Here is an 8,686-nt window from a genome sequence, read left to right as displayed (position 1 = left end):
ACCGACACCCCCAGAGCGACGCCTTTCGCGACGTGAACGTGGTACTACTGCCCCTCCACAGTACGATCGCGTGCGCTGGGGGGGTGGGGGAGGGGGAGAGGGGGAGAGGGGGCAGGTGGATGCTTTGGTGGGGGAAACCCTCCTCCTCTCTGAACGCGATCACTTTCCACCACGCGCACACCATTTGACCCCGGCGTCCTAGGGCAAACCGGGTGGAGGTAACGTGAACAACCAGGACGGGAAGCTGCAAACGAGATCAACCCCCAACGATCGAGCACCCCGACCACGACCGATCGGGCCAATGTGTGCGTGCATGCGTGCGTACTCGTCCAGGAAGGATACGCGTGTACGAGCGTCACCAAACGTGAAACGAGAGCACCCGAGAGCTCGAGAACGGTGTGGTGCGCGTGAAAAGCGCGAGAAAAGCTGCAGTACTTGGAGTGGGAAGTCCGGCTGGGTGGTGCTGTTCTGTTCCCACAGTCGGCGGGCGTTCCTTTTCGGGTGACCGGGTGACACGGTGGCGATATAAAAGGGACCGGTGGGCTAGGCCGACCATCCAGTAGTACTACGGCTCTATGTAGAGCGGACTCTCGCAAGCGCAGGACCTCCTTACAACGGCCGTCTGGCATCGCAAAACCTTTTTCCCATTTCGGTTTCTCCTCGCTTCGAACGGTACCGCACCGCGTGGGCATCCCTTTTCTTTCCCGCCTTCTCGAGTGTCGTTCCCGCGGTGGTGTGAATCCTTGTGTGCCTTTCGATCCGGTTCGGATTCGGAGCAGGTGGTTGCTTATTTTCACAAAGTGTGCTCGTTGCGGCAACATGAAGGTGAGTGCGCGTGTGCCGAACCCGTGAGATGCGCCAGTGACGGTGAAGGATAACAGAAACTGTCCAATTGTGCGGCTGGCACGTGGAATAGGAGTGATAAACGCGTTCTAAGGAACAATTGCGCCATTTGTCAAGTGCCTGTCCGGGTGGTGGTGTCAAAAACTTACGGAATATAAACAACAAAAAAAAGACACCCGTTTGTGGCTCACGAGGCAACCTCCACGCTAATCAGGTCGACGTACCGGTTGACCTCCAGAGCGCAGACCTCCATGTGGCAGAACGCGTGTGTGTATGTGCTCGCACCGAAATGGTTGTGCGTTTTCGGAGGTCCTGGTCGAAGGAATCGCGCCACCACGAACTCAGACGTCATTGCCGCTGCCCGTAAAAGGAACCCGCTAGCTTCACGCGGCTCGATCGCGGCCAAATGGGCCACCAATCACGTGACCCGGCAGTGCTCTAATTTGACGACCGTCCGCGCGAGAATCGTGAGCCAAGTCGATTCAATGAAATCGAGAGTAACGATAGCGTTGCGCTGGCCCGAGGCCATCCGTGGGTCAGCCCGTACGAGTCGCCATTGCCCTCAGGCGGCCACCAAACGGGAGAGAGACTTCAATGCGACGATCGCAAACGAACGTTTCCAGAAAGCGTATCGGTGGGGCTTTTTTTTTGGGTTGGCCAAAACACGACCGATTGGCCACGAAAAAATGTACGGAATCGAGAGATTTTCGATCCCGATACTGCACCCATCGCCCCATCGTCCGTGCACCTTTTCTACGTCCACCCGCAACCCCCAAGTCCTAGTCTTAAGCGCAACCTGATTCTAGGCTGCAGCGTTGACTTTGTACTGCTTCTCTTTTTTTTATGTCGCATTTTGCGCGCTGCTCCTTCTCCGCCATGGACAAGTGACCATACGGAAAGTGAACGCACGCGGCCGGTTATGTAAAGCAGTAGGGCGTTGGTACCTGCCGCACCAACCAACCAGATAACCTTACTAAGTCGCGTACTGCTGCACTTCGCCATGTGGGGCGTTCCGTTTCCCATGCACGATGTACAGCGTGGCGTGGTAATAGATTAAATAATGTTCACTCCCTCCTCGTAAGGGAGTATCCGAGCTTCGGGCACAATTTACAGCTGCCAACAGCTATGGGTCCAACGGGAAATGCAAATCACGCTGGTGGCGCGCACGTGGCCCGTGATGGATGGCCAAACGCCCGCCTACATCCGGTTCAGTAGGGCCCCGTTTTCGTTGCTGCTAAAGGGGATGCCCAAGGTCGGGTAGTCGTGGGAAGAATGGACACCGACAAAGGTAGCCGTAACCATTGAAACATTGCCATTGAAAGAAGTATTAATCTCCAGTTGCTTACCTTCGAACGCGACAACCACGTTGCTTCGCTTCCAATTTGAATTTAATCGACGAAACGACGTGTGGGAAATATTTCATTGAAATATTTCACAAGCAATTTGAATCGTGGTACAGCATGCTTCTTGTAATAGAAGTTTCCCGTTAAAATTTAAGGTTTTGAATTGTAAAACCATATAGAAACGACTTGATAGATTAAAAACCAAGGAAAAAGAGGTCATGTCCAATTCGTACAGCTAGTTTGTTGCACTTCTTGCAACATTCATCCCGCGGGCAAATGGTTTGAAAAGCGGCAATTATCATTCCAGCTCACCGAGCAGCAGCATATCATTATCTATTTTTAAATCAAACGTCGTGTAGTCGATTCCAAACCGAAACCCGCTCATTCCGTGCCCGGTGGCACATGTGGCGAGAACCGTCGCCGGTGTAGTTGGGAATTTAATTAGAAACCAGTTTCTAGCGCGCCCTTTCGCGCCCAGCTGCCCTGGGGAGAAAGAATATTTGGCAACGGGGGTTAAACCGCACGCACCATAAACAGTGTGCCTTAATTGAATCGTCACTGAGGTGCGCAGCTCTCGCATAGAGTGACATTGCACGCGCATGGTCGATGTTCACAGACGCGAATGTCACATGTCTGCATGACGGTCGACCCGTCGGTTGGTCGGATCTGCGGTTGCCACTGCTCCAATTTGGTCAGACGGGTGTAAAAACAAGTTCGTTAACCAGTCGGCAACGATCGCGCAAGCAATCGCGATCGCAAAGGGGTTGCAACGGCCCTTCGGGGGGAGTTCCAAACGGTCAGCGTGTGACGAGAGATTGGGCGCCAACTTGCCAACTAGCCCTGTCGACGGGGGCCAAAGGAAAGAGGTCACAACGCAGGGGTCCAAGAACTGTTTCATTCTTCTAACGCAATCCAATCGCACGCACTGCTGGGATTTCTGTTGACAAAGCGCCCTCTAGCGACATCTTTGGTCACATCCTTAAAACTCCTAGACAACACCTTCTAACGAAAGTTCTCGCTGGTTCTGGGGTTTTTTTCCGGGAATTTCTCCACAGTTTTTCGCCGCAGTCCTTGTCGCCACCTGTCTGGCTGCGTCCGGCCTGGCCAGCCCGGCTCCGGATTGTCCGCCAAGCGGACATGTTAGTGGATACTCCTACCCAGCGCCTACTGTGCAGCTGTCAGTTGGTAAAGCTGTCAACTCGGTCAGTGTGACACCCGGCTTCTCGTCCTACGCCGTCGATGGTGAGGTGAAGTACGCCTCGGTGGGTCCTTCCTACAGTTCGTACGAATCATCCCCGGCCTACAGCGCGTATGGCACGTCCGGTGAGGAGCTGAAGCTGACGAGCTACGAAGCAGGTGTGAAGACGGTTGCGGCCGCTCCTGCCGTCACCTACGCCACCAAAACCGCTGGAGTTGTGTACGCTGATAAGTCACCCATCACCTCCTATGCCTCGGTGGTTCCATCCAGTGTCAGCTACACCAAGACGGTGGCTGAACCCGTCTACGCTCAGCCCGTTGTAAGCAAGGTCCTGACAAGTGCTGCTCCGGCTTACGTCACGAAGGAGTATCTGCCTCCGGTCGTCAAGTCCTACTCAGCTGCTCCAGTCGTCTCGTCGTACGTCGCTCCAGCTGTCACAAAATACGCCGCCACTCCGGCCGTTGCCACGTACACCTCCTCGCCAGCTGTTGCTTCCTACGTGGCCGCTGCTCCTGCCGTCAGCAAGTATGTTGCAGCCGCCCCAGCCGTCAGTTACGCAGCTGCCCCAGCCGTCAGCTATGCCGCCGCTCCAGTCGCGAAGGTAGTCAGCGCCAGCTACGCTCCTGCCACGTCCTATGCCAGCTATACTCCAGCTGCCAAGGTTGCCACCTATGCTGCTCCTGCTGCCACCTACGCCAGTTACGCTCCGGCCGCCAAGGTCGCTACTTATGCTGCGCCATCCTACGGTTATGCTGCGTCTTATGCTCCAGTCACGAAGGCCTACGCAAGCTATGCCCCGGCCGCAACCTACGCCAGCTATGCCCCGGCCGCTAAAGTAGCCTCATACACACCAGCCGTTGGTTACGCCGCTTATGCTCCAGCTGCCAAGGTCGCTTATGCTGCCCCGGCCGCCGGCTATGCCAGCTCATACGCTACAACCTCCAACCTGGCTTATGCTGCCCCAGCCGTCACGAAGACGGTTGTGTCCGCTGCTCCGGCAGTCGCTTCCTACTACGCCGCTCCCGCCGTCACCAAGTACGCATCTGCCCCAGCCGTTTCCACGGCGTACGTGTCCGCACCGACCGTCACCAAGTATGCCACTTCCGGAGTGGCCTATGCTCCAGCTGTCAGTAGCTACGTGGCACCATACTCAGCTCACGCTTACACCCCAGCCGTCAGCAAGTACGTGTCCTCACCGGCTGTCTCCTCGTACTACGCCACACCCTCAGTCTCGAAGGTAGTGTCCAGCCCGGGCTATGCCTCGTACGTGTCTGCTGCTCCTGCCGTGGCTAAGGTTGCCGCCGTTCCGGCTGTCTCGACTGCGTACGTCTCTGCACCAGCTGTCTCTAAGGTAGCTTACGGACCGGCCGTCGCTTCGTACAGTGCTGGTCCGGCTGTGTCCGCTTACACCACCGGTGCGGCCTACTCAGGCTACTCTGTTTCCCCGGCTGTCTCGAAGGTAGTGGCCTCTCCAGCTGTCGCTGCGTACAGCACCGGACCTGCCTACTCGTCGTACTCTTTGAGCCCAGCCGTCTCGAAGGTTGTTGCTACTCCGGCCGTGGCCTCCTATAGCGCTGTTCCGGCGGTCTCCAAGGTTTACTCTACTCCTGCCGTATCCGCATACAGCGCTGTTCCGGCTGTGTCGAAGGTCTACTCAACTCCCGCCGTAGCCTCTTATAGTGCTGTCCCAGCTGTGTCGAATGTGTACTCCACTCCAGCTGTGGCTGCCTACAGCGCTGTCCCGGCTGTCTCCAAGGTTGTCGCTACTCCGGCTGTGACCGCTTACAGTGCTGTACCAGCCGTGTCGAAGGTCTACTCAACCCCAGCCGTTGCTGCGTACAGTGCCGGACCGGCTTACTCCTCGTACTCGGTCGCCCCGACTGTATCGAAGGTCCTGACCACTCCTGCCGTTGCTGCTTACAGCGCTGGACCGGCTTACTCTTCTTATGCCGTTAGCCCGGCTGTCACGAAGTACGCCACTGGTGCCGTTGCAGGATACACCACTGGTGCTGTTGCAGGATACGCTGCTTCTGGAGCTGCCCACGGATACTATGCCGCTGGTCCCGCGGTTTCTGCCGCCCATTACGATGGCTACCGTTATGCTGCTGCTGCTCCAGCTCTCACTACCGCTTACACTGCTCCGGCTACTGTTGTCAAGACCGTTGCTCCTACCACCGTCGTCAAGACGGTTGCTGAGAAGTACGTGGAACACTACGTAAGTATCCGGAACCACTCGAGAGATGCTGTCAGTTTGTTTGACAGATCGACTTCGCGACGAGTGACAGCTAGCGATCAGGCAATCCGTTCATTGTTTGAGTTCATCTTTTTCCTTCCTTGCGCAGGACGATAATGCCCGTTACGCTTTCGAGTATGGAGTGAACGATCCGCTGACCGGTGATATCAAGCACCAGAAGGAGGAGCGCGACGGTGATGTCGTCCGTGGCCAGTACTCGCTGGTGGAGCCTGACGGTAACGTGCGTACGGTCGACTACTACGCCGACTGGGCCACCGGATTCCACGCCACCGTTACCAACAGCCGGGACCAAGTGCACGCCACGAAGGTCCTTGGCAAGCGTGACACCGTGAAGGCGTAAGGTGCATTCCCTGCCCTGGCGCGCTAGCCCGGCAGGACGATTGCGCTGCGTTTGCTTCACTGTACAGAAACGTCCTGCATTCCCCACTCTCATCCAGTACATCCTCCGAAACACACTCATCCGAAAGCACTCGATATTGCATGAAAAGCGAAAAGGACTCGCGCACCTGGACCGGATCCTTGGGACCGGTGGCCATCGTGGGCTTGTTCGCGCGAGCCGTTGTTGAAGATATCCTTTTTTTGTTTGCGTTTATACGTTTATGGCACCCATTGCATGCTGTCTGCACGTCATTAGACTCGGAAGGACACGTCAAGCGAACCAAGAGGCGAACCACTTTATTTTTGTTTGTTTGTTTTGTACGTTTTACTACTATTTATTTTCGGTGAGTGCGTGCAGAGCACACGCGCCATCCTAGACACCGGTGCCGTGCCGCGAATGGGGACTGATCTTCGATCTTTGTCCCAAGTGGAGATAGCCCTTCCGGAGAACGATTTCATTCGCTTGTTTGACTCTGTAAATATACACCTATTTCTATTGTTTCGACAAAAAAACACATTATATCAAACACACAACCGCAGCCAGCGGCCATTTTTTTGTCGATCACACATCCCATCCGGCCTCAACAACACGTGGCTCGGGCCACGTGGTTCGACCGCATCCCCCCTCCCGTTTGCCACCAGGACACTTGTCGGACAGCCCGTTTTGGAAAGTGCGCACCCATGTTATCTTTGTGATAGAAGTGTCATACAAATATATGTATTTTATTACTCTTTTTTAACAACGCCACGTGTTTCGGGATGTTCAATCTGGGTCGCATACGTCACGTGGTGGAGGCGCCTGGTTTACCTGTGATGGAGCGCTTACGTCATATCACAACACGCTTACGTCATATAATAACAGGCTTTTCGCCTAATAACCCAGCGGAGACTTTTGCTATCTTGCCTGAAACTAGATAATATCACCATTTTGTATTTCCAACTGCAGCATGCTGCAGTCACCTTTACTTTGCTCTATTTATGAAAACGCACAGAAAAGTGTTTTCAAGATCATTTTTTCGTAGAAACGTTGTCTTTCTCAATTCCAACTATAACTTTTTTTTGTATTTAAACTCCCGATATGATCATGTTCTTTCCAACAAACCGTTACATAAGCTAGATAGATGGTCAAAATACTACATTTACAGCTTTATACGTTTGTGGTCTCACGAATGAACGAACGAATGCCTGGTGCAGCAACACGGGCATACACTCCCGGCAGGTTACCCTGGCACAAGGGCGATCCCCAGGACACGATACCGATCTGGCGACCGTTGTTGGTCAGCGGACCTCCACTATCACCATTGCATGCGTCTCGGCCCGACTCACTGGCACAGATCATGCTGGAAACATTCGCAACACGTTAATACTCAACCCGCAACTTCACGCACACAACTCCTAGACGCAACTCGTTACTTACTTATCGGTGAGACTAGCCGCGCCCCAGAAACTGCGGCAACCATCCTGCGAGATAAGCGGCAAATCGACCGCCATCAGGTTCAACGGTAGCGAACCGATGGGACTGGTCAAACCCCAGCCCGAAACAACTGTACGCGTTCCAGCCGGGTAGTCCGTGCCCTCTGGGGCCAACGGGATTGCAGCGATGTTGGCTCCAATAAAGGACGTCGTGATACGGATGACACACACGTCAAAGTCCAGGCTGGCGTCCGAGTACGACGGATGGTTGATGATTTCCGCTGCCTGGAAGAGAACTCCTCCAGCAGTGCGGTCGGAACTTCCACCACGGAGTGTGATCTGTTTAGGAATCAGGACAAGTTAGCCAATGTGGGTGAGCGATTGAAAAGGATTCGAGGATCCTACCGCCGTGACTGGTGGTGCCGGGAAGGTACAGTGGGCAGCCGATAGAGCGTAGTTGCTAGAGATCACTGAAGCACCGCAAATGTGGGCTCCATTCTGACGCAGAGACAGCTGGAACGGGAAGTTAGCGATGTTGACCTCGGAACCTCCAACGATGCGACCGTTGGGTGGTGGGACGATCGGTGGCACCAGACCTCGCGGTAGGCGACGCTTCGACAGGTACAGATCCTCCTCCCAACTGGCCAAACAACTGCCTACCAGCAGTGCCACCACGAGCAACGACTTTATCGCCATAGTTGACCCTTGCGCTAAAACACGACTGATCGGAAACGAGCTGTAAGCGTGCCGATTTGGTTTAAATAGTATAGCCCAAAGCTAGCGTTTGTAGATAAGATATCTTCGCCACTGTTAGGCCTTTTAGGAAATACAATGCCCTTTCTCTTGCGCTCATCAATGTTCACCTCACAAGGTGGGAAATCCTGCTACGTCAGGAGAAGAAAACAATCGCACCATTCGCATGTGTCGATTAACGTTAGACGTATCTTATCATGGGACTGGCTACGGAACCATTTCCGAAATGTTCTTAATCCCATCGGCAAGACGATACCATTTTGTATTGTATTATTGCTGCACCTATCAGCAGACTGTGCTTATACATAGCGATGTGCGTGTTGAACTACTAGTAATATTTTAAGGGGCATAAAATTATGTTCTAATTAGCATCACAGCAGTTATTTCTACAACCGCCATCCAGTCTTGTTTACGGAGATTAAACGCGATGCGTTCAACGATCTATTCTGTCCCTGGGGATGGCTTTACAGAACTTCACGGACTGAATCGCCTGGTTCCATTCCA

The 8,686-nt window shown here is 54.2% G+C and overlaps 2 protein-coding genes across 2 annotated transcripts; one reads left to right on the top strand and one right to left on the bottom strand.

Moving 5' to 3' along the window:
• Positions 1–819: 819 nt before the first annotated feature.
• LOC128724954 (paternally-expressed gene 3 protein) lies at positions 820–6,691 on the top strand. The gene is made up of 3 exons (XM_053818675.1): positions 820–825; positions 3,242–5,599; positions 5,727–6,691. Exons 1-3 carry the CDS (start codon positions 820–822, stop codon positions 5,976–5,978), a joined length of 2,616 nt encoding a protein of 871 aa, XP_053674650.1. The 3' UTR covers positions 5,979–6,691.
• A 472-nt stretch (positions 6,692–7,163) lies between these two features.
• Positions 7,164–8,125, bottom strand: LOC128727308 (trypsin-7-like). The gene is made up of 3 exons (XM_053821203.1): positions 7,835–8,125; positions 7,434–7,768; positions 7,164–7,356 (listed from the first exon to the last, which is right to left on the bottom strand). The coding sequence occupies exons 1-3, from the start codon at positions 8,123–8,125 to the stop codon at positions 7,164–7,166; spliced, it is 819 nt and encodes a 272-aa protein (XP_053677178.1).
• Positions 8,126–8,686: the final 561 nt, after the last annotated feature.

The sequence above is a fragment of the Anopheles nili genome, chromosome 3 (genome assembly GCF_943737925.1).
Source record: "Anopheles nili chromosome 3, idAnoNiliSN_F5_01, whole genome shotgun sequence".
Classification (NCBI taxonomy): Eukaryota; Metazoa; Arthropoda; class Insecta; order Diptera; family Culicidae; genus Anopheles; species Anopheles nili.
The sequence above is the reverse complement of the archived record's forward strand: the minus strand, read 5'-3'. Positions and strand labels throughout refer to the sequence as shown.

Coding starts and splice junctions, on each gene's coding strand:
- LOC128724954 (XM_053818675.1), top strand. Junction 5,600..5,726: donor AGAAGTACGTGGAACACTAC/GTAAGTATCCGG, acceptor TTCCTTGCGCAG/GACGATAATGCCCGTTACGC.
- LOC128727308 (XM_053821203.1), bottom strand. CDS start 8,125: ATGGCGATAAAGTCGTTGCTCGTGGTGGCACTGCTGGTAGGCAGTTGT. Junction 7,769..7,834: donor CGGCACCACCAGTCACGGCG/GTAGGATCCTCG, acceptor ATTCCTAAACAG/ATCACACTCCGTGGTGGAAG. Junction 7,357..7,433: donor GCGGCTAGTCTCACCGATAA/GTAAGTAACGAG, acceptor GAATGTTTCCAG/CATGATCTGTGCCAGTGAGT.